General features: G+C 40.1%; 2 protein-coding genes across 11 annotated transcripts in view; both read right to left on the bottom strand.

Moving 5' to 3' along the window:
- NR2C2 (nuclear receptor subfamily 2 group C member 2) overlaps positions 1–9,016 on the bottom strand; it is a 45,150-nt gene extending 36,134 nt beyond the window's left edge. For 3 of the 7 annotated variants that reach the window (XR_012624730.1, XR_012624729.1, XM_074836376.1), the window contains exons 1-2: positions 8,706–9,015; positions 5,380–5,463 (exon numbers count right to left, since the gene is read on the bottom strand). Coding sequence is in view for 2 of the 7 variants with exons in the window: in XM_074836376.1 (XP_074692477.1) it covers positions 5,380–5,439 (60 nt within the window). In the remaining 5 variants the exon portion in view is untranslated. Of the gene's footprint in view, positions 1–4,050; positions 4,151–5,379; positions 5,464–8,368 lie in introns of all 7 variants that reach the window. The other 4 variants (XM_074836377.1, XM_074836375.1, XM_074836378.1 and 1 more) reach the window with 4 other exon arrangements.
- A 10,274-nt stretch (positions 9,017–19,290) lies between these two features.
- The window catches only part of FGD5 (FYVE, RhoGEF and PH domain containing 5), a 106,151-nt gene continuing 99,836 nt past the window's right edge, over positions 19,291–25,605 (bottom strand). For all 4 annotated transcript variants that reach the window (XM_074835884.1, XM_074835881.1, XM_074835882.1 and 1 more), the window contains exons 19-21: positions 24,045–24,173; positions 22,174–22,322; positions 19,291–21,415 (exon numbers count right to left, since the gene is read on the bottom strand). In XM_074835884.1, coding sequence (XP_074691985.1) covers positions 21,379–21,415; positions 22,174–22,322; positions 24,045–24,173 — 315 coding nt within the window. In that variant the 3' untranslated portion in view covers positions 19,291–21,378. The remainder of the gene's footprint in view (positions 21,416–22,173; positions 22,323–24,044; positions 24,174–25,605) is intronic.

The following is a 25,605-nucleotide window of genomic DNA, read 5'->3' as shown; positions in this document are numbered from 1 at the left end:
TTCCAATCTGTTGTTCAGAAGAAACATGACACCATGAAACCCATATCATGTTTAAAGCAACTGTTTTGGAAGCTGCACATGCAAAAGCCTAGTCCTCCAAAGCCAATAATGGTACATTTCTGTAATTCTAAAATATATTTTAAAAAATTAAATACACTTTAATTTCTTTAAGACTGTAAGAGGTCTCAAATGAGACTTCATCTTCAATAGATGAGGAAAGAAACAAAGTAGGCCATGTATCATTGAAAACTTCAGTGCACCACGTTTTACAGAGGCTTAATCAACAATTATCTAAAAGTAACCACTAACACTATGGCTCAGACATAGTCAGAAAATGTAATATAACGTAAAAGATAGCTCAAACCCCCCTGATGTCCCTACACAAAACACATCAAATACACTCATTTTAAGAGACAGGGGAAAAATAATGTTCTTTAATACACTTAGTACGGTTTCCTTCCTAGAGCTTCCTAGCTGTACACTGTACAGACTCTAGTACTTACAGTGTCAAATTCTTCCTGCAGTCTTATTTACATTTTTCCTCAGCAAACCTCTGAGGGCAAAACAATCCGAGAGAAATGTCGAGGTCACTTTCAGTCAGATCACAGATATTTTCATCTAGTCTCCACTGGAGGATTCCAATCACAGAAAGCAGCCAGCATTGTTTTAAAATGCCCTCTCTGTGACCCTGTTCCTCTGAAGGTCAAGTGCACTATCACTCCCTGTAATCAAGGAAGCAGAATCGACATGTTCCTGCTGTTTTGCCAGCTGCTGCAGGAGTTTGTCTAACAGTAAGATTAATTTCACCTGGGGAAGATAGTCCCAGGTTATAAAGCTTTCCTCTCCCCCTGTTCTCTACTAAGCCCCTCAACCTGCTCACTTTCTGTGAACTGTAAAACAGCAAAGAGAAATCAGAGGAAAGAGTTTGCCTGTATCTTGAATTATTTTCAAATCAGTAAACTTAAAAGGAAAATCCACCACATGCCCTGTGGAGCATCTTTAGCCTTAAAGTTCATTAAGCTAATGTATTTAAAGGAACATAGGCCTTTCTAAACTAGTCCAGGGCCCTCAAATATGAAGTAGCATAATCAGTCTTAATACACTGAAGAATTCTTACAGTAAGTTCACAACACACATGTGATCAATTAAACTCCTTCACAAAACATTCATATGAGGCTGCAGTGATGGTTAACAAATGGGTGAAAACAGAAAATATTTTTAAATTCTTAGAAAGTGAAATTTGTTAAAGTTATGGTATGTGAAGTTTTGAGAAACATGACCACATACTTGACAAGTTTTACAACAGTAAACAATGCAGTGGACTTCCACTACAAAGCCTTATGCCACAAATCATGACCTAGGCATCTTTAAGTAGCACTGGTATTTTCTTTTAACTTCAAGGACTCCTAATCTTAGCACAGAAATGTGCTCAGTATTGAAATTACTTTACTTGATAGAAAACACAATTATCCATTGCACAACTCTCTAAAAAATAATACCTAGGAATAATTACTGTAACTACAGGACTGTATTTACAGCATGGGTACAATGTAAATGTTAGGTCAACTGTGATCTAGTGTAGGGGAAAGTATTATACCTAAGACGTGAGAAAACCCAGTGAAATTTTAGTTGGATTTTCCTTGTGCTTATTTGACACCACACTTAACCTTGTCACTCTAGGCTTTTATTTGTCCAATTCATTCATGAAAGTCATTTACGATACTTTATGAGCAGCTGTCTTTCCTGGGACAAAAACCAAATCCTGAATATAATAATGCTTTATCACTACATAACCCTCTGTTCTGAAGTAGACTTCCCAACTCTAAAGTTTGGAATAGCTGTATTGCAAAGAGAAGGCAGAATCCTTCTAACACTTAAGCAGAAGTGATATAAAAACACATAGAAAAAAAAGACTGAAAGTTGCTTGTTTCCTGAATCAAAAGACAAAGTAGCAAAATAAAAATGTAAATATATAAAATTGTATATTTATTCTGATTTTGTTCTGTAATTTTTCAGTAGTTCACTTTAATTATACATTTTAGTTGCAATCATATTATATTAAATTTCCGATATATAGTTATATATAAAATCTGTATGTGTATATAAAATTGGTAGTTTGAAGCTAAGCTCTACACATTTCATTATTTTTATTTCCTTTGAAATAAATATGGTTTCTTCATAGCCATATAGTCAAGTCGCATACTGATTTACTAAACTGACTTGCCCAGCGTACACACACATCTATGTGTGTAGGGGTGTTTGTATGAGCAGATGTATATATCTAATATATTTCTGTACTTACTAACCAAATTTTCAATACTTTCTATAGATTATTTCCCCACTACCACATTGATTATGAAAGCAGTATCTGACAAATATATTAAAGGAATAATTAACTGGTGACATAATGCAGGAATTTTTAAAGCCTCTAAGCTTCTCTAACTTAAGTAGAAGAACATTTTCTATATTCACACCACTAAAAGCCAAAGTAATTGTATTGCTTGAATACACTGGTCAGTTCTCACTAAGCGACAACCAATTTCAGAGTTAGTATTATATAAAAGAGAATAGAACTTAAAGGCAGGCATAGTTAAGCAATCACAGACCAAATATGTTCAACTGCACACAGAAATTGAAACTATTTTTACAAGTTTCTTCTCATAAAACAGTTAAAGAATTTCAATGAAAAATATGGTACCAAGTTTTACAGCATAAAACCCGCTACCTCTCAAATAAAATCAGACTTATTTTTCTATAGATATTTTTCCTAATGAACTTCTTTAGCTATTAAATTAATAATAGGCTTTTAAGAAAAATTTATTTATTGCCTGGAAATGTTCAAATGTATTTCTTTCACAGATGTAAGATATATCTAAAAAAGTTTCAGTAATACTCTTTGGAATTAACTGTCCTGACCACTTGGGCCATTGGTAGAATGACAGATAAAATTCAGATCCACCACAGAAGAATGCATCTGTAGTTTAACCAAATACATTTTTATTAAACAATATGCAAATCTAATCTAAGTTGGTGCTGGGACTGAAGCTGGGCCGCTGATACATTGCGCAGTGCCAATACTAAATAAATACTTGCGAAAAGCAGTGTTACTTATTTTTGCAATTAAGGCTAAAGTATTTTTTATGCTTTTCAAAAGCTACTCAGAATGGGGAAGAATTGCTGAAATTCCCTCTGAATCCCCTAGCTGCTCTCTGTTCTCCAGCCTCACAAACTGTTAGGAAAGGCAACTGCAGACACTAAAAATGGAACACTCTCACCCAATCTGTTCAGAAACACACAGTTGGAAAAATGCAACAAGCAACACTGCTATAAAGCAGAAGCAAGCAACAGCAGTGAAACCATTATAAGGACAATTTTAAAAAGTCCTAAAAATAGAATAAGTACAAAAATACATGCAATACTGGAGTGCGCTCAGTAACTTCTGTGCTACATTCACAGTTTCATGGAAAACAAACCTGATGAACTATTGCTCAAGAAAGAAAAACAACATATGGCCTACTTGCATGGCAGTCTGATTTGGTGCTTTGTATCATAGTTCTCAACAAACCCATACACTACATATGTGGCAATTATATAGAAAAAATGATGCAGATATAGCTAAACCTGCCAATATTTGCATTAAGTTACCCTATTTGCAGCTTGTCTTCTCATCATTCAGAACTTAAAATTCAGTGCATGATTAATGATATTCTGAAAAAGCCTCTCTAAAGCCAGTGCCAAGTTTCATGCTACATTTTCTCTGAGAAAGTGAGTACAAATACAGAATTTAGCATACTTCAAGAAAACTAGTAATGTATTTACCTGTATTAAAAACTGTATCTGACTGAAGACACAAATAGCAGGCAGCCAGCCATTCATAAAGAAATGGTTTAATGTTAACATGGTCATAGCATTAATTAATTCTTAATGAGATAATGCTGCTTATAACTGGTTTTCCATGAACAAAGTTTTCATGGTGTTATGCAGTGGACAGGCATATAATTTAAGGAGGAGTTGAATACTATAAAGAGATGAAGCCCTCTATTTACCCACCGGCCAGGAAGAAATCACAGAGCTTCATACACTCTTGAGATGGAGCGATCTCTCCAGTGGCAAGATACAACCATCACACTATGTTACCACGGTGCATTTCCTGCACGAGGAATTACAAATGTCACATATTTTATGTGCCTTAGATGTGATTATAGCACTCAAGTTCTACCAAAATAGTATAAGGTTTGCCAGTATTTCCATTACAGGTTTTTATCTCCAATTTTTTGGAAGTGTTTTTAAAAAACGTAGCTCGCCAAATTGATACCTGGTATAGCAAACTAGAGTGCAGATTCACTTGTCAGTTTTCAGTGTGAAATTTTAGAGTTTTTTGAAACTACTCCTTAGACGTTATTTCCAGGATACTCAGCAGGCCATTTTCCACACTATTTAAAAAGAACCAAATTTTTTTTTAGAAAAAAGTTGCTCTAAGTAGGGATTCTCAAATATATTTCTGAAAACACAATGACACACATATTTCCTTCATATATAGAGCTTCTTCTTTAACTAAAAATAATTTTTAATACCCAGGTGTAACCTTAGTTCAATAGGGCAAAACCCATTCCCAAACTAATGTCTGAAAAGTGGCCTTGTCTACAGAGGTCTCTTAGCCTACTTGCCCTTCATTATTTATGAAATCCCTTAATTATGTAATCATACAATAAATCATAGTAAATTTAAAGGATATGAAACCAAATAATTTTAAACAGACAAATTCTAGTTTATTTTTTGACTGAAGTTTGCATGCTGAGGGAGATAAATAGGTTCTTTTCCATGGCCATGATCACATGCAGTTTCAATGTTTATGAGCTGATTTAGACATTTTAGCTGAGCATTCAAGCTTCAGTGAATATACATGAAGGCAAGACATCACTTAGTATCACCTTAAATAGATTTTGTGCTCTTTGTCTCATATACGTTGGCAGAAAATATAAAGACTGATTTCAATTAATCACCCTACTGTAAATTCAGTATAGTGCATAAGTAAACAGGTAACTTCAAACCCTGTTCTGGATTTAGGTGACAACTCAAGAGCTGAGCAGAAACCTTTCATGTCCAAAATGGTCAAACTAATAATCAAATGATCAGAAATTTTGTTGTATTCATTTTTTAAACAATCCATAATACAGCCAAGTTTCTCTACAGTTCATGTTGAACAAACCACATACTGATTGCACTGGTTTCTTGTTTATACCCCAAGTGTAAAGCAATACTATTCTATAAAGATTTTCTGTTCCATTTATGCCTAATTGTAAACAGCAAGGACTCCCTAATATGTTTTTCATTTCAAAAGCTCATATACCAACTGTTGTGATATCATCTGTCACTCACCTCAGCCACCTGCTGAGTCTCCACTACCTGCTGAGCCAGCACCTCCATATTGGTTGTCATGGTGAAACAAGATCATTAGAGAACCTGTTTGAAAAGATGCCAGCAACTTCCATCAGGCACAAAAGTTAGGTTTTTTTCTTCTTATTAAAGAAATCTCTGATATGACTTTTTGATAATTTACAATACTGTTTGGCATACCTGACAAATAAAATATACCATGAATGCGTGTGTGTGTGCGCACACACATATATATACACACACATATAGGTACATATACACATGCATACTGGAGCCATACTGTTCAAAAAGCTGAGGCACATAGTTATTCTTTTACTTTATAAAGCCTCTAATATACTATTTTTACTCTATTATTTATGCTGCAAAGAAGAGATGTTAATTTCACAAATTAGAAAGGACTAATTTAAGTGTCAATTACTGATGCAGTTCATGGAATTCACAGATCTCTAAGGCACCTTCCTCAGCTCAAGGGAAGAGAAAGCTTAAACTGCTGCTACACTATGTGTTGAACAAGGAAACAGCAATTAAGAATGCTGTTTTGAGCAAATTTTTATTAAGTTGTTCCATCAAACTGCCATGTTCATCCATATTGTTATGGTAATCTTGCACAATAAGGGAAGTAAACTGTCACATCCAAAATGTATTTTCTATTATCTAAACTATTTTTTAATTATAATGTTATAGTATTGTCACTCTGAGGAGAAAATACTGCAGAATTGTTTTATCCTGCTGTGTCTGTACCTTCAACTTTATGTTCTTCAGGGTTTAAAAAAAAAAAAAGACAAAGTGAACAGAAAAAGGAAGAAACAAGAAAAAAACACTTCCGATATATTTTAAATGATCATTATAAGGGTTGTGTTTCTCCAAGGGTAAATTTAATTGAGATTTCAAATTCATGCATTCAGTTTTTAATTGTGACTTTCTTATTAGAGGCAGAGTTCAGATTCTGACCCAGGTGTAGGTAATGAAAAGGCATTCCTGAATACTGCCCATTTGATGTTTTACCGAAAACCTTCTGTTGGTACTTGCAACAGAACTTTATTTAACATAAAATTAAAAAATACTGTGAACAATAGCAAAACATGTAACAGAAAAAAGCATGCATGTCTCTAGCAAACCCCCCCATTCAAATGCAACTTGTACAAAGCTAACGTTGAAAATGTCAAAAACCACTAAGTTAAAAAGATTAAACTATACTGTGGTAAATTAAATGTGAAAATTATTTTGCCAATGGAAGACTATTCGTAACAATGCATCATCAAAGTTGAGACATTCCCTATGGAAATCATATTTATGCTAACTTCTCATACAGCTTGTCATTTTTATTCAAAGTGTTCAACTTGCACACTAAGCTTATAAACCATTTCCACCAGACCTATTTAATATTGCAGCTTGTGGATGGCTTCCCAGTTGTTAAGTAACTCCTTTTCAGTGTTCAGCAAGGAAGATAACCATATGCTCATAACATGCTGTTTTTTCAGTGTTTTAAGGTGAAGGAAGCCCTGAAGATATTTTGTTCAGAAGAATACCTTTCTAAGACCCAATGAAGTCTTTGCTGCGATAAGGCTCTGACAGATTTGCTGTTGGTGTTGTTATCCACCAACATTTTTTGTACTTTCAACCTTCCCAAAACAGCAATAAGCTGAGGCTATCTGATCAAATCCAATTGAAAGCCCAGAGACCATACACAGCCATGCCAAGCAAGCTTGTTATGATGTTGACTCCCAGAACGTGACACAAGGCAAAATCAGCTTCCTAGCAAAAATGCTGAGCAGCAGAGTTCATAAGGAAAAAAAAAATCACAACAAAAAACCCACAAAAACCCCCAAACAAACCAATAAGATAGGAAGAACTTAAAAACTGCAAGGAGGCACCATGAGCACCAGAAAATTCAATGGAATAGGGTGGCAGCCAACTCCATACATATAGATGCGCTGCTGTCCAAAATATGGCAAAAAATCATTAATCTCTTCCTAAATTGCAGTGAAATCTCAGCAGAAAGTAATACACACCATTTGATATATTCTATAGGTATGGCCCTACTAGGATGACATGGCAAAAGGCCGAATTAAAGCTTATTGAAATTTGTTCCTTTGTTTTAAGAGGGTTCTTCACATCGCGTGCTTGCCTCCCCTGGCTCGAGCAGCAGGCCCGCACACTTCTCAGCAGGAGTCTGGAGAGGGACACAGGAAAGGCGGGACTCGCGAGTTGGGCTCCGCCGGGAACCTCCGCTACACTGTCACTGTGGTAGGAACCCGGCAGGAATCCTCGCAACAATCGATCTGACAGAAGACAGGGAAGTCAGAGCCTGGCCAGCGGCCGCTCCGACCCACCGTGCCCCGACCGCCCGGCTCCAGCTGAGCCTGACGGCCGCCCCCTTCCCGCCGTGCCGCCGCCCGCCCCCATTGGCTGCGGCGCGCTCGCGGCCCGCCCGCGCGCAGGACGCCTGGCACCGCCCGCGGCTGAACCACACCCCTCCCGCCCGGCCGCCTCCCGTTCGACCAATGACCTCATCGGGACGCAGCACTCCCACACACCGCACCGATTGGCTGAGCGAACCGCCCGTCAGGCGGGTGGCCCCGCCTCCCGAGTACGAGGGAAAACACCCGAGGGACGCGACTAAGCACAAGATGGCGGCGCTGGCTGGCGGCCAAGTCCCAGGCGGGGCTGCCGCCGCCGCCATTAGGCCCCCCTCCCCCTCCCCTCCGGTACATCCTTATGTCAGGCCAGGAAAGGCCCGGGCACGGCAGTAGGGAAGCGGCCGGTAAGATGGCGGCGGCCTCAGCCCCGTATGCAAAGTACCCACCGCCCCCTCCCCTCCGCCCTCCCGGTGGCAAAGGTAAAAGGGTCGGGTTCAAGCCGCCGCCTCCGCCCGCTCAGACTCCATCTTCTCTCTCTGTGTCCGTGTCCCGAGCTCGGCATCGCCGCGACCATCGCCCCTGCGACCCCCCGGACAGCGGACTGCTCTCACCGAGACCGGACCGGCTCCGACCTCAGGCGGCCCACATTGCAGCGGCTCCACCACGGGACTCCCGCGCCGGATCGACCCAGCACCACACAATGGTCCTCTCTCTCCTCTCCCTCTCCCCCCAGGAGCTCGGGCCAGCCTGCAGCGCGGCCGGTCCCGCTTTCCAGCAGAACACCGGAGCCTTACCCCCCCCCCCCCCAACCGAGCGTTACCCCTCCCCTTCGCCGCTCGCGGGGGTGTCCCGAGCGGGGCCCCGATGCCGCCTCCCCGCGCCCCCTCCCTCTTCCTGGCCCCAACGAAAGAAAACCGGGCCGCCTCAATTTTAAAAAACGATTTTTACCTCAGGAACTGGCGCCAAACGTGCCCTGGCGGTGACCCCGACCCGGGCCCAGGCGGGCCGGTCTTGGGGGACGGTGCCCAGCGGCGGCCCTCCCTCCCCCCGTGAGGGCGGCGGCGGTGAGGGGGCTAACGGGGCCCGCGGAGGGGAAGGGAGGGCCGGGGCTGTACCGGGGGGCCGCGCGGGGGGGGTGGTGTTTTGTTTTGTGTGCCGTGCCCCTGCGAGGGGTCAGAGTTCGTGACCCCGCCCGCCGCCGCCGCCGCCCGAGAGCGTTCCCCCGCTTCCTCTTCCCAGCGCCAGGCCGGCCGCGGCCCCCTCCATCCCCCCGCGGGGCGGGGCTGGGGACGGCGGCGGGGGAGGGGCTACCTGAGCCGCTCCGAGCTCCGGCGCCAACGCTCCGCCGGTGCCGCCCGCGTGGGGGGGGGGGGTGCCCGGCCCGGGCCGGGCCGGGCTCTGGGCGGACCCCCGCCCGGGCTCCCTCCGCCGAACGTGAGGGGAGGGCGCTGCCCTGGTTCGGCCGCAGCCCTCTGCGGGGCGGCTGGCGGGGCTCCCCGCCGCTGGAGTCAGCCGGTGGGAGGCGGTTAGTTGCGTGCACAGGTGGGTGTCGGTGTTCCAGGGACGTCTTGGCTTTTGCCAAAGAGCCAGAGCCAAAGGCGGGCTCGCAGTTGATGCTGCTTTCACAAAGGCCACTGCTAGGCTGGCCAGAGCTTTTGTTTCCCTTTGTAAAGTCTGTGTCACTGATGAGGGCTCTCCCCGTGGAGCTGGCTGTAAGCGAGGCTCTTTCTGACTCCCAGTGTGCGGCTGTAGGTGTGAGCCGGGTTTGGTGCAGCTGAGGTGATTTAAGAGCTCACCACCCTTCAGTGCTTGTCATCTCCTTCTGAGGCTGGTGGGTATTGACCCCGGTTCACAGTCATAGCTGTGTAGCTGTTTCTTAACCTACCCATATCAAAATTGTATTAATGCTTCTACTAAGTTTCTCTTAAGTCTAGTAATTTTGACAGAAATTAACTCGAGTGGTCAGATGAACAGTAGAACTGGAAGATGCGAAGCAATAGTAACTCCTGAAAGGAAACGTGGAAGAGAGAGCAGCTTGAAGGCAAGAATCACTGACACGGGGTGCTCTTGCCTGAGCACTTGCAGTCAGCACACCTGATTTTTTTGTTTGTATTTTTGTGGGGTTTTTTTTGTTAGAACTGGCTATTTGGGGCAAGCACATGAGACATGAAGAACTATGCCTATGAATTATAGCCTTACTGTCACAAAACTGAAGTTAAAAACATTAAAGCACATGATGTACAGATGTGTTTGCAATACATAAATAAAGTATTTCAAAAACTGTCTTGGGTGTTTGTTCACTACTGTAATGTTAAATATATAAAGAATTTTCAAATTCTCAAAATATGGACATTCACATACCTTCAAAAGCAGATTTTTTTTTACTTCATAAAACATACTATTAAATTTTTGTAACACAGATACCTTTAAGGTTTTTCAAAATTCCCCTAATAGCCTTACTGTAGAAGTAGGTTGGATGTTAGGGTACAAATATGTTTCACTTGTAAATGAAGTATAATGACTTGTGGAGCAGCATCTATGAGCACAGCATGTTTTTTAAATAGAGGATTTGGAAAAAAAGCCCACCCTTTTTAAAGTAAAATAAACTAAGGGAGTAAATTGCTGTTAGTCTGGCTTTAAACTCAGATGTGCATCTGTTGGATCATGGTTGTAAGCAAATTTAAACTGAATCCTTAGTTTTGTCCCTTACTTGCTATCCTAAAAATGTTTTCATAAGACTCAATTTTTTATCTTTTAATTATTTTTTTTTCACACCAGCTGTATTCATGGTTAGGTAGAAAGGTATTTCAGTCTTGTGGTCAGAGAATTCTGACAAGACCTAGTATTTCTTGCCAGTGGTTATGTTCAGTTATGAATAGTATGAATAGTTGTGCACTATTCAGTGATGGATTGTCCACTTCCTGAACAAACCAGGGGAGAATCCCACCATGAATAAAGAAGCTTTTGATTTTTAGAGTTATCTTTATGAGCAGGAACATCAGAATATATAGAATGGTGAGGAAGTAGACTAGGATGCTTTCAGTTAAATTTCTGCTTTATATAGAAATCTCTGTAGTGATGATTATTTTGAGCTCTTCAGGGAAATGGTGTGTTATTTTTCCTTGATAATAAAATATATTTTAAATTCAGTTGCTTCTGCTCCCTAGCAAATTCTCTTGCCCACACTTCTTAAAAGGGAGGTTCAGCATTTCTGTAGCTTTTGACTGCTAACCTGTTCTTCCTACTTCTCTGATCTCTGGCTGTCAGTATATGGAGTGGATTGAAATTTTGAGCTTTTCAGCTCATGCATAGAGAGAGCCAGAACTTTTCAAGGGCTCCCAGTAACAACTTCCCTAGGTGTTTCTGTTTTGGCATTTGCTTTTCTGTAGTAGTTGTTCTGTAATTGCTTAGGAGATAAGTCTTTTTCCCACAACAAGTGTTCTTAACCCTTTACACTACTCCGTGTTTAGAAGTGTGCAAGAGTGTGCTTGGGGGATGTGGTGGTTTTTTAATTGGCTTGGGCAAAGGTGTGTTAGATATCATGGCAAAGCTTTGTCAGTGGTCTTAGTGCGTGGCAGAATTTACCAATTGGCTTAGAACTGATAAATTAGAGGGATAGACTCTATAGTGCAGCTTATTTACTGGTTTGCTCACCTCCATCTATTTGGTCTTACAGTCATGTTGTAACCTCTTGACAGGCTGTCTTTCTTCTGGTTTTATGTATTGAAAACTAAAGTGATGGTGCACTCCGGGGTTCATAGGCACTGCAGCAGTAACCTTGTAAACCCTGTGCCATAGTCAGTCAGGTGGCCTGGCTAGCAGGGTTGCTTCTCTTGTCTGTGTAATTACCGCTTTTATTTCTTGGCCTTCTAAAGTGTTCTGCTCCTAGTGTTGTGTTTAAGAACGTATTTCTGACTTGTCACTACATTTTTTTATATATGAGCAGAATTCTCATTAAAGTAAGTTTGAGATTTGTCTGAGAAAAGACTGGAAATATGAACATGTATGTCTGAAGGCCCTTACAAGTCTTGTCAAAGATTCTTATGTAAAGCTGCACAGTTAAAGATCTACAATATCCTTTCTATATGTATTAATAATTTTTGGTAGCTCAAGGGAAAATGTAGACACTCGCTTCCATAAACTGGTATTTTGGTTTCTGAAGTGTTTTCTTGATATTACAGTGTATATTGGCAACCAAATGTAATTGTACTCGTGCAAGGATTGGATTGCTGTGGCTTAATGGAGTAGGAGAACGGAAAAGACCGGCTGTCACAGGGATGTGTTTTGCTGATTAGGGATACCAATTAAACTCAGACACCAGAGTGAAAAGCACAGGCGTCTTTTTTACTAGAAATAACTAAATAGTATAACAGAATAATACAGAAAACATACAATAAGAAAAGACAGAATAGTGCACTCAAACAAACAGGAAAATACAGGGTAATGCATCAAATCATTACTACCCGAGAGAGAGGGAATAGCGATTAAGAAAGACCCATCACCACTTGCACCCGTTCCCATCATCCAGACCCGCAGGCGCTGGGCAGCCCCGGTTACAGCGAGGATTTGGAGAGCCTTTCCCGGCAAGTGGGAAGTCCTACGCGGTGCGTCCACCCGTAGGTGAGGCTTCCAAAGTCGCTGTGAGCAGGTCCAGCCTTATATACCCCAAAATCAGCAAGCCAGAATAGCTGGCACCTTTGATTTGAGCGGAAATATCTGGTTTCAATCTCACATTAGATTCCCCCAGAGCCTGGCCAGGGCTCAGGGGAGAAGCTAAGGGAGTTCCTCGGCTTATCTAATTGCATTAGGTGCAAGGTCTCGCATCAGGCCACAGCGACAGACAACGGTCTCCACGACCCTGTTGTTTTATCCACACACAAAGAAAGATAAATATACATTCAAGATAGCTACGTCTTCCATACGTCTCGCTAATGATTACATACTGAGTTAGCAGCTTCGGCTCAGGGCCTGCTGCTCACGCTTCAACACTTCCACTTTTTACATCAGAATAGGTGGTTTGTTATAACTCAGTATAATACCTATTAGCCTTAGCACTTCAGGATGCTATGCCCATAAAGCAGGTGTGTGCTGATGATAATTTCAAAGCGTGTGATTTCTTCACCCCATTGGATGTGTACCTGAGGGTACAGCCTGCTTCAGCAGTGCTCCCCTTCTGGAGTTCTGTGCATTGTGAGAATTTTGCTATGGGAGGATGTTGCACTGAAGGTTTCTTTCTTTGGAGCCTAACTGATCTAGTGGTCAAGAGAAAGTGGGGTTTTGTCTGTTTACATCATTGTGCTTTTCAGCATACACATTTTATTTCTTTGTTAAAGCCTAAGGTCAGATACTTTGATAAGTAGAATATTGCACTTAGACCAGTGGTCTAGTCTGTTAAAGCAAATTTCTGTATAGTTGAATGTTGCCATTAATTCTGTATTGTTTTGAATGTTGCCAATGACTGAATTAATTACGTTGCTGGAAGGCAACATACACAGAAATGCTTTAAAGGTGTATTTTTCCTCTAGCTGAGTGGTACTGGAAGTGAAAATGCAGTAATGAGAATTGGATATCCTATTAAGCAAAGCCTGCAGATACCCTATTGAATGTTTTGCAGAGTAACTTGAAAATAAACCAAGTAAGATTGCTTAGTGTTATCTTGCAAAAATGTTCCAAGGTATACATTGATAGTTGTGAGGATCCCGGGGGGGGTGTGTGATCATAAGTTAAAACTACATGCTTTCATAGGATTATGATTTTATGGAAATAAAAATATTAGTATCATAACTTCTGAGTGTGATTTAGTTTGTTTCTTGTGTTTAAAAACAGCAAATTCTGAGTTCTGCTGTGTAGTGTACTAATCTCTGTAGCTACCTGAAATTTCAGAAATGTTAAATGTGTAGCTCACAAGTAATTGGTTGTGATAGTGACAGATTTACTTTTGTTATTTTTTTTGGATGCCTCTAGAAGTAGACGACACAAACATACTGCCTGTGCTCTAATGAAACCTCTTGCCTGTGGGCTTATTTAAAGTTACTAAATAGCTGAAAAACACTGTAACTCCAAAATGCTATGTGATACACCAAATTAAAGATAACAAATGGTTATATATTCTTTAGTGTCTCTTCCAGTTGCTGTCCATCTTTTCATTCCCTTTTCACAAATTCTTCTTGTTCCACTTACTGACAAGTCTCTGACTGAAAGGAAGAATGGAAAATGCTGGAGCCAGAGATGAATTGTTGCTTTCCCCCTCTCTGCTTCCTGCTTGGCTAGTTGAGGAAAGGTTTAGAGGACAGGAGGAGTTGTCTTACTCTTCCTTGGTTTTGCCACCAAGAGAAGGCCCTGCAGCAGTTTGAGCTCTGGCGCAGAGTACAATCCTGTGTGCACTGTAGCTCCACCATGCTCGCTGAGGTTGGCAACAAAAAATACAGTGAAGAAAGCTGCTCCAAGATTGTGACAAGTTTTGCTGCAGTTCTTGCAATAACTTCAGTGAAATATAGAATTATACTGTATGCCCTTAACTTATTAAATAAGCAATATTGTATTGGATCACGCTGAAATTTGCTAGATTTATCTACACAGACTTCTAAAAGAACATTAGTAAAAAGTGCTTGTATAGGCCCTTTTTGGCTTTAGCTATGATTGGAGAGAAATAAAATCAATAGAAGATGCTGGAGATGAAAGACATCAAAGAGAACTGAGAAATTCTACAAGTAAAGGTCAATAACTAGACTGGCAGCAAAGGAAAGAATTAAATCTCTCTACCTTACTGTGGTGAGTTGACCTTGGATTGCAGCCAGATGCTGACCCTGCCGCTCACTTCCCTCTCCTTAACAGGACAGGGGAAAAAATAGGATGGAAAAGCTCATAGGTCAAGATAAAGACAGAGAGTTTACTTGCCAATTACTGTCGTTGGCAAAACAGACCCGACTTGGGGAGCTAACTGCCAGTTAAAATAGATTTGGATGGTGAGAAAGCCAAAAATTAAACCAACAACTTCCCCTGCCGCCCCTTTCTGCCAGGCTCAAGTTCAGTCCTTCTCTCCTGACTCCTCTGCCTCCCCCTCCCCTCCGGCCCTCAGAGCGCTGCACGGGGAAGGGGGAGTCCGGCCAGGGCGCACCCGCTCCCCTGCCCCGTCCTCCTCCTCCTCATCCTCCCCCTCTGCCCCTGCTGCACCGTGGGCTCCTCTGCGCAGGCCGCGCTTTCTATCACGAGGTACTGAGCTGCCCCAGCTCAGGGGGGTTAGTGGTGGTCCTTCTCAAACTCTCCTGCTGGTGACAAGGACCTTTTAGCTCCTCCCTTTTGTGGGGTCGTTGCCTCAGAAGAAATTTGCTGCCCTACGAGAAGAGGAGGGAAGAGCCATCTGTGGAAGTTGCTCCTCACCCAGGTAAAATGGGCGATGTGACAGCGAGGGAGGGATGGCTCCCACGTGAAAGGAGAGAACCATGACAATGCAAAGGTGGGCTGTAAGAGTACCTGTGGCGTAGGCCAAAAGGCCTCTCTCTGGTCATGGTGGTGGTGGTGAAGTACATAATGGACTAAGAGGGGCTCAAAGGTTAGGGCAGGCCAAGAAGTAAAAAAATCAGGTTTTAAAGTTATTCATGTGTTTTAAATGTTTGGGATTAACAGTATGGTAGAGCTCTGTTGATTTTTTTTTTTTTTTTAAGTTGTCATTTCAAGTGCTTGAAACTTTCATAGAATTTTCCTGAAGCTTGAGGTAAATTTTAGGAACAAAGCTGATATCTAGCCTGGAAGAATTGAACAGTTACAAGTGACTGAGAAGGTTTTAACATTATAAACTGTTTGGTCTTGTTAATGCCACATCCAATTTAAATCTTTCTTTTATGTGTTAGTAGATGAGTTTTGAATTCCGAGCCCTTGTGTCTTGCGTTCAGGTTTGCACCTGGCTGGGCAGTGCTGAGGCAAGCTGGTGACCTCCATCTTGTGGGTGTTCTGCCATTGTTTCTCCGTAGTTGTCTCTTAGCAAAAGTGAGCTTGCTATCTGCTCTAGGCTTTGTCGTCTGCAGAAAAATCTCACTTCAACCTGAGTTCTGAATAGTTTTACTATTTTATTTGGAAATGCAGTTATTTAGCTAATGACATGCTATTTTATTCTGGAATGAGGGGAGAGTGATTCCATGTGCTCATGATGCTCAGGTGGTTGGAATTAAAGTTTTGCTTGTGCAGTGGGGACCATTACAGTAGAAGATGCATCTTAAAAAAAGTCTCTATATCTTATCTGGTATATGCTATTTGCTGTTATCTCCAGAATGTGCAAGGACAGAGATGCAATGCTGTCTGGGTACAGTCTGTGGCATTTGCCTTTGAACTTCTCTCTAGCAAACCTGTGAGCGAAAGTGCAGCCAGATTTAGTTTAAAATAGAGGGGACACTGTCCACTGAGACAGTATGCTACAAGGATATTGGGAACACTAGAGAACACAATGACTTCCCTCCATCCTGAAATGCCATGCTTATAGTGCCACTGGACTTGTTTATTCTTTGGGAGCTTGAGTACCAGTTGCTGTTTTCCACCACCTAATTAACAATATCTGAGCTCACCTGACCTCTTTGTCTTGTGCACCAAGCTGTTTGATGGCCCTCCTTTTGGTACTGAGGTATTGCATAGCTGATACAGTGTGCATGTTCAGACATATATGGGACCGTGGTATTTTTATTTGATGCTGGGTTATAGCTTTGTGAAACTACATGTGGACTGGTCTTTTTAAAATTGAGTTTGTAATCTAAAAATATTTGAGTCAAAGGGAAGCAATTATGTCATAGAGCAAAGATTTATTTCATTCTAATGAACATGCAAGCAGATTTCAAGATTTCTGAAGCAAAATACAAATTCACAACAATCCAAAATTGGATTAAGGTTTCCTTTAATGTTGTTAAAGGCTTTCAGAATTACTCTTTCTTGCCGCTGTGGTAAAAAATATATCATTGGGCACTGAAATGGAACATTAGGAATCTGAACCAAGTGCTGTGAAAGCTGATGGATTTAGTGGACTTCATATGTATATTTTAATATGTATAATTTTTTTTCTGATTTACATCATCTTATATTAATGACTGGATTTTTTTTTTTGAGATCTTGTTCACCAGTGAAGTCCTACACTCACTGCAGTTCTGTTAAGCCTGGCAGCATGCTGCAGTTGCTTTCGAACAGATCAGAAGAAAGGCAAAAAATTCTAGAAGGCATGCAGGAATATGGAAAGTATCATGTACCTGACACCTCAGTGTAGTCTGGGAAAGTGTATGGTTCAGATCCAGGTTAACTCTAGTGGCTGCATAGTCTTGCTGTACTTATTTTGTTGTTGCATGCTCTGCTGCTCATGAGACTTGTATTGCTGATTGTAGGAGATAAAACTTGTCAATCCAAGAAATCATTAGTGTTTATCATGTAATGGCTGTATTTTGAAGTGAAATTTTGCAGAGAATAAGCTAGAGTTTTTCATTTAATAAATTTCATATAGGGAAATTTATTTTTTATTCCTTAATATTTGTAGAAAGCAGTTTTAAGAACAACCTGCAACTGCTATACACTGAAGACTCTGAAAAGCAAGAGCAGTGCAAAATTCTGACCCTGCCCCAAAATTCACCTGAAGTGACCTCTCAATATGACATATTCAATTATTACTGCAGGACCTGACTGCTCTCTAAGAACTGTCAGTGTAGATAAAATGTAATTACAGTTCCTGTGTTGCTGTCTTTAAGATCATGTTTGTTTGCTGGCAAGTGCTACAGTTAATAATGTGAATATGTGAATATGTTAATATGTGAAACGAAAATATGGGCAATTACTAGGCAGTTTAAACTGTCCTCCAGTTTCTTTTAACCTAGAGGACTGAGGAAAGGACAAAAATACAGTACTACAAGTAAAAAGATGAAAAAAATCAGAGGTTAATCATGTTTATGTAAAATATGTTCCATGTTTCCATGTTTATGTAAATCATGTTTATGTAAAATATATTCCCTGCCTTTCCAAAGCATATAGATTAGAAACAAGCTGCAACACTTGTCTGGGGAAAAAAAGCTATTAAAATAATCAAAAGAATGTAGAAACCTTGTCATTTAGTAATAATATATAAAGAAAGAGTGGTAAAGAATGACAGTGCTGTTTTATGGGCACTTTAAAGGATTCCTGGTGTTTGTTGTTATTCTGTGGAAAAGGAGGACATTCAGAATGTCTGTGAAACAGTTCTTTTAGGGAGGGTCAATTCAAAACAAAAATAATTTTCTTTTACAATCCCTTTCAGAGAGACCCAAGTAAATCTGCCCTGGAGTCTAGTTACTTTCTTGTCAAAAGTTGATCAAAAGTGGTGTCTCACTGTTATCCAAACTAAGGACCTCACTGTTCTTAATACATGGAAGTTTGTATGTTACATTCCCAAGAAACCCATGAAGTCAGACTGGTGTTGTCAGTGTAGCATGTAGGAGGTTCACAAAGTGACAAGGCAATAATACCTTTCCCCCTTGCTGAATGTTGGCACTTTTTTTACTTTCACAAGCAGTGATACTCACTGAACATGGTTACGGCCAGAGTAGTCTTTATTGCTTTTGTACCAAAGTAGCATGCAAGCAGGAAAAGCCTGGCAGGTGTTCATAGCATGTTGGTATTCATAGCGTGTTTTTTGTCGATCATCAAAGCGACACAGAATCAGCTCAGGAAAGGTAGGAGCACCAGGGCTAGACCAGCAGTGCTTGTGTAAGTGCCAGGGGGTCTTGTTACGCCTGAATACTTTCCAACTCGGAATAGATTGTAGTTTGAGTTGGAAAAATAATAACTGTTTAAAAAACAGATTTTTAACTAGGCATATACTGTAAGATAGATCTAAATATTAGCTGCAGATAATGGCTAATAAGTGCTTTTCAATAGGTAGCAAAATAGGCGGAAAAACACTGAAACAACAAATGAGATCAGTTTGCATCTGTGCTATCGACTGAGTAGCTAGTACATTGTGATTTATTAATGATTTTTTTTTTGAAACGTTTGTGAAGGTGTGGAACAAAATCTTTGTTTTGAAGGTGTAATACTAGCTGCAAGTTAGGAAGAAAGAGCTGTTTGTGAGTAAATGGCATATAGTACACTCAGGATCTATATACCTCTATTCTAAGATTTTAAAATTTTCTAAAAGGTAATTACTGGATTAACTCTGAAATGAAAATAATTTCTGTCTCTGGTGCTTAGCTTTGCTCAAATTAGATTAACAGTTGGACTGAAATTGAGGACATTTTCATTTTTTTTGCTTTCTTTATGCTGTATTGAGACTATATCTGTGACTGAAGTAGAGTTGACTGGTAGGAGGACTTTACAGGAGGTGAATGCAGTGTGGACTGAACCTCTTCATCATAGCAATTGAGTATAAATCCTGTTTCTGCCAGAAGGCTTCCACTACCATCTTCTGATTTGATGCTTTTCCTTAGTTTGAGAATTGGTTAATAGGTAAATGTCTGTTAACAGTAACTGGAACTGCAAAGCTGGAATTAAAGAAGGTAAAAATAGTGTAAAGGAGAAGCCTGTAGAACTGCAGTTAGTTTTGCTCTTTTATTTTTTCACATTACTTAAAACAATGTTTAACAGCACTGTATCTTATTTTTTACAACAAAATATTTTCATGTATTAATTTCCTGCTTATAACTGAAAACTTCATACAACAGTCACTAAATGTCAGCACCTAAATCTTCATAATACTGTTGGTCTATAGTGCAGTTTTGTTTTGTTTGGGACCATGGTTAGAACTCTTACTCTATTCAACATTCTCTTACTTCATCAGTGCAAAATGTTTTTAAGGGGGGGATAAACATTTACAGTGTATTGGTAGCAAGGCCATGGTTCTAACATGAAACAAAGAATTAACATTGGTGTTCATCCATTAACTAAAGAATACAAAAGTTCTACTTTTCTTACACTTGGTTTCTGTTTGCATATGATAATCTATGCTTTATGAAACTATCATCACATGTGTCAAAAAACCCCAAAACAACTATATTTTTATTTAGTGGTAGGTGTGTATTTGTTTTTTTAAGCTTGTTTTCCCAGGTGATAAACTGAACTACCTTTATCATTTGGATACATATATAGACCTTTAAAAATACGGACAATTCTAAACAGTTCGTTAAGGTGAAAAATTCAGATATTCAGTAAGCTTCCTGAAGAAAGGGGAAAAAAATGAAAGTAATAAAAATTCCACCCCAATATATTTTAATGTAAGTAAATTCTTGAACATGGTATTTTTATACAAAGATATATTTTAATCATAAATGCCATTCTATTCCTCAGTCAAATATGACAAATATAAGACACGAAACCATTTTATTGTAATGATCAGAACACCACTTCTCAACCTTCTTTATAAAACAACAAAACACTAAAAAACACCCCCCAAAACCCCACAGAATCCCCCCCAAAGGAACAAAAAAACAAACCCCTAAACTCCAGAGATCTATATCCTCAGCTGGTGTAAAGCAGCACAGCATCTTTGCAGTCCTACAGACATGTGGCTGCTGAGAATCCAGCCCTGGAGATTGTAGTGCACAACAGCAGTCTGATGCAGGATGCATTGAGCCACAGGAGTTGAGAGCACTCCCGCAGAGCAGGTTCAGACAAGTGCATTTCAGCCCACCAGCATATTTCAAATGGTGTGCTGGTTCTATGGATTAAACTTTTGATGACATTTTTCATAACAAGAACAGCAGAAACAACAGGAGCTTTGAAAATAATGATAGACTATTTAAATAGATGATAAAAATCTTAACACTATTAGGTAGACTAGTGTTAAATAAAAACTGTCTGTAGGTTTATAATAAATTAAAAATAACCTTTGGGTTTGAGTCTGATGCAGTAGTTAGGGAGAAGTGATATAATTCATTGTCTGCATTTGTAGAGCTACTGGAGTGCATTTCAAAATACTGCAGTGGTATGAAATTAAACCCTTTAACACAAATTATACAGTGATCTGTGTAGACTTATAAATTGATAGTAAATAATTATCCTGGATCATAGCCAATGAAGTGTTGGTAGACCAGGTAAATTGAATGTGTTGTTTGTTTGGTTTCTGTGGAAGCAATTTAGCATATGCAGGGCATAATTTCATGCTGGCACTTGTTAATGGACGAGTAATAAATCAGGCCACAGAACTCCTTAGAAACATGAAAAAATGAAGCTGTAGTTCAATAAAAATAATAAAGTGCTTTAAATGAGCATTTGTTGTTTACTAAATTGTTTCTCATTTCATGGTAGACATCAAAACCAACCCAATGAAATATGATAGTGCTCTACACTAAGTAAAACTGAGCTTACTGTAGTCAGTATTTCCATGTATTTTCTTCTCTTGATGTTATACTTAGTTTGCTGTGGGATCAGAGGAGAAGCTTATAGTACAGGTTGAACTTGCACAGACATAAAGATCACCATAAATATTCTGTGTTTTAAAGTTTCCATTTGCAAAAATGTGGATGTAAGAAGAAGGAAGCAAAAAGAGCAATCCTCAAACAGTTCATATCCAGTGTATGTAGCCAGTTTGCCTGAAATACACTGTTCAGTTTTGTAAGACAGAAGAGGGTGGCTGGAAATGTACAGAAATCTGAGAATCCATTCCAAGTCCATTGAGTGATAGCTGCTATAATATGGATGCTTCTTCCATGGCTTCAATCCACCTAAAAAGGACAGGAAGGAAAAAGTGGTACATATAACATTATATGCCTTTTAAGAACATATGTAGTTTAAAAAAAATAAGTATTTCAAGAACATAAAGCCTGAAGAGGATTGTACTTCCCATCCCAGCTCTAATGAGGAACTATAGTTTTGTGATGAAGGCAGGAAACTGGGCACTAGGACTCCTGCGTTCTAGTGCAAGCTTTACCAGTAATTTGTTGTAAAATTTCAAAGGTAGTGCAAGTGCTGTCTTAGAATAGGAGAGATGAAACCACTGAAGTATGTTTAAAAGCAACAAAACCTCCCATAAATGCTCATTTCCTTCCCTGTGTGTCAGGAGGTGCTGGCATTTTTGTTACTAATTAATGACTTTTTATTATGTGGAAGCAGTAGCATTAGAATGGGAAATCTAAACAATTATTTGTTGATGAGGAAACTAAGAGATGGATAAATAGAACACAGAAATCAGAGAAGTTTCTGTACAGTGATCACATTTGACAGACTTGTAGGGACGACCCTTGAGACTCAGCCTCCTCTTTACCTACACAAGGGAGCAAATTCTCCTTCCTGAAGGAACTGAAAAGTACTAGGTAGATATTTAATGGCACTCAGACCAGTCACATGCAACTGGGATTAATCAACATGCTGCAAGCTGGTTGTTTCCTCTGTTACAAGGGCATTCTGAAGTGAAGGAGAGGGAAAAGCCCTACATGAGTTTTTGGACTCGCACACTGGCTAGTGTGGAATTCTGCCCCTGTACCTCTGTGCTGAATTGTTATCCTCTGCTCGGAAGCTGTAAAAGAGAGTCTGCTTGTGGTAGAGATGGAAAACTGTATCCGTGCTTCCTTCTTCCTTTTCTGGGGCAACGGTGAAACCCAACAAAGGCAAACTTTCTGTGGCAACTTTGTCCTGAAAGCAAACAAGAAGTGAACCAAAATTTAGAGAGAAGGCTTGTAACAGTTTGAGGGGTCTTTCTGAAAACCAAACAATGATACAACGCCTTTCTGACAGGGCTGCAAAAGCAGTAGTGTGAATATTACGTTGGACTGGTGGCTCTTACCTAAACAGGAGCAGTGCCTGCATACTGCACGTGTTTATCTAGTCTTAGCTCTGAAAGTTAAGTTCTGCACGGTCATCCACGTGGCCATTACTTCAATGGCAATCTTTGACACAATGGTCCAGGAGGCAACTGAGAGGCTACTGAGAGGATGGGCTGGTACAGCAGCAGTTCTGAGGGCCTGAGACCCACTCCCAATTATGTTCCTTTCAACCATTTTTATTTGCTGAGTGCAAGTAGGTAACTTTTTGGTACCTTGTCGTTTCCTTTCATAGCACTAGCAATTTTTTTAGAAATCTGCACTGTGGCAAAAAGCACCCTTGCTTTCCAAAATGCTGCTTTGAAATTTCTGAGCTGGTAATGCAATTAATTGTTAATTTACTCCCAAGAAACTTCCATGAATTTTGCTTGCCAGACACTGCTTTGTACAATTAAAGAAAACAATAAGTCTTAATCAAACTGCAGTTTAGCCATTACTGATAGCTGCAGTTTTGGTCACTGTATTTAGGTAATGTTTTTTATATGTGTATGTTGCCTTTGCCTCTGCTTTTAGAAGCTAAATTGCAAGCTGGGAATGCAAAGTGTAATTATCCATCCATTGCTTTTTCCTTATTGTTGAACCAGAAATGGTCACTTTTAAGATTAGCAGAGGTAAGGTAAATGTATTGAATACAGAATTTGATGCTACTGGTCTGAACTGCTGGCCAAACCATGAACTCTTTTGTGCCTCAATCTCCTCATCTGTTTAAAGGGGATAATGTTGCTTCATGCAACCATCACAGTGGTGATGAGAGTTTAAATAATTGATGTTTGCAAAGTGTTCTGAAGGCTTAAAGTACCAAATATTGCTATTACAACAGTTCTTGCATTGTGTCCTTTGTTCAGCAAAATGAATTTTTATGCTTCTGCTTACAAAATCTCTCAGTTATAACCAGACTTTATATCACACTTACTTCAAATAATTGAATTGCAGCTATTCACAAAGGAGAAGAAATTAAAATACAAAAAGGGACTGGGAAGAGGCAAAATACATAAAAATTATCTAGTTGATATCCAACCTCCTTGGCTGCAAGGAGGAGCTTAGAGGCCAATACACAAGGCATTATTTTCACCTCTGCAGACTGCCTCCTGTCTTTCCTTGTTGGTACTAGTAGGACAAATATGTCCTATTTAAAACTACAGGATTGTCCTCCCCACCAGAAATGGATCATAGCACCATCTATCTACAAAATATCTGGCAGTTGGCAAGTGCACCAGAGAACCTAAGGACCTTGAAGTCTTTAGATGTAACTGTGTAGACTAAGGTTCACAGTGGTTGGAGTTTATAATGCCATGAACAGGAAGAAGCCAAACCATGAAGGGCAGTTTGTGGAGAGGGCTGCCGTGGTCCAGCTGGGGCAGAGCCCCTCAGCTGAGGACAGCTCCCTGGGGACTCGGTCTGTTAGGACCAGGCCTCAGAAGGCAGGTAGTTGTGAGAACTGCCATTTATACCCTTCACATTTACTTGTGCTGCCTGCAGGGAGTAAAGAAGGGAACTCAGATAGGAAACTATTTCAAGTCAGATTGCACAGTACCTCGTTTGCTATGTAGGTGTAGAGGACTTTGCCTTTGATAACAAACCAGCGTTTCTTCCAGTGTCTTTTGCCTCTCTTACATCTGCTGAGGTAACCGCTGATGGTAGCTCCCTCTTCTGAGGCTGCCACCTGGAGCAGGGTAGGAGAAATCAGTATTTGTAACAGCAAAGCCTCTTCCCCTCCTGATTAGGCATGTTTGCATCACATCAGGCAACCAGGTCTATGTCCGTGAAACCATAAGTAGACCATTAAAAATATGAGACAGGAAAAATATAAGCATGGTATTATGGTTCTTTTAACTGTTTGAAGATTTGTGGTTAAACTTAGTTCTCGGTAACTCTGATGGAAAATATGCAGTTGAGTTATTATCGAGGTCAGCAAGCTTACAGTTGTGTTCTGAGAGTCTCCCAAACTTACCCCTTTTCTCAGGTCTGTTGTTTTGGTGTATTAAAAGTACCTGCTTCCAAAAGGGAGTTACGGTCTTGTGGCTGAACACTTCTAAGATGTGGTTATATTTAGGACTTTGCAATAGTTTTATATCAATTTATGTTAAACACTTGACTATGAGTTGGTTTCATTTGTGAAATATTATTTCTGAGAAGTTACCCCCTCACAGAAGTGTTTTGATATTGAAGTGCTTAATGTTTTTAAAGATCCAGATTTTGATTAGATGAAACTATACACACACACAATACAGTGTACGTTATTAGTTACAGTAGTAAACTGCAATTGTACTGGATTTAGAAACAAAGGGCAGATATTCAAAACCAGATTTTTGTAGCACTGACAGAAGAGAAGACTGAGCAGTAATACAGCAGTGTTTTGCAGCAGAACAGAAATGTTCCAGGACGAGGGTAAAGCAAGTTAGAAAAAGTTACGGAGCAATGCTATTGTGAGACAGCTCATACTAATAAATGTGTGCTGCCTCCTTGTGGGTAGAAAGGCAATGCTTTTTTCCTAATGGGGCTGAAATTTTGCCTGCCAGTTCTTTCAGTATTCAATTTGTGTGTCTGTATTACGTGCTTGTGTGTTTGGCTCAGTTTCACCTCAGCACAAACAAAACCTCAGGAAATTCCACTGTCTTGACTATACAGTGAGTTCAGCAAGATGTCTGCACCCTATTTGTGCCTGATTAAACATGTATGCTCCTGATTGCCGGGGACTAGAGTCTATTCCTTAAGTGGCATTTTATTTCTCTTGAAATCAAAGTAAGATTTCAGAAGTAAGAGTCTTGTCAAAAAAGGTAACTGGTTAACAGCATATCATGCTCTGTTGATTCTTGTCATTGTCTGTGATCTGCCTTGTACTACCTAGTACCTTGGAGTTGTCTTAGTGTTCTAAAGACTTCACAGGCTGATGAGCAAATTAAAGTACACTGCTCTAACTGGCTTTTTCAGTGGTCTCAAGAAGATTCTGTGGTGTCTTCAGAGCTCAGATTATTTTGTATTTTAAAAATTATTGTGAAAAACAGAAAAAAATGATTGCATAATGACAGTAGACCAGGGCATGGGCTGAGCCCACTGCACATGGAATAAATTATAACCATAGCTGCTGAAGTATA

Source organism: Strix aluco, chromosome 11, assembly GCF_031877795.1.
Source record: "Strix aluco isolate bStrAlu1 chromosome 11, bStrAlu1.hap1, whole genome shotgun sequence".
Taxonomy (NCBI): Eukaryota; Metazoa; Chordata; class Aves; order Strigiformes; family Strigidae; genus Strix; species Strix aluco.
Note: the sequence above shows the minus strand (reverse complement) of the source record. Positions and strands in the feature narration are given on the sequence as shown.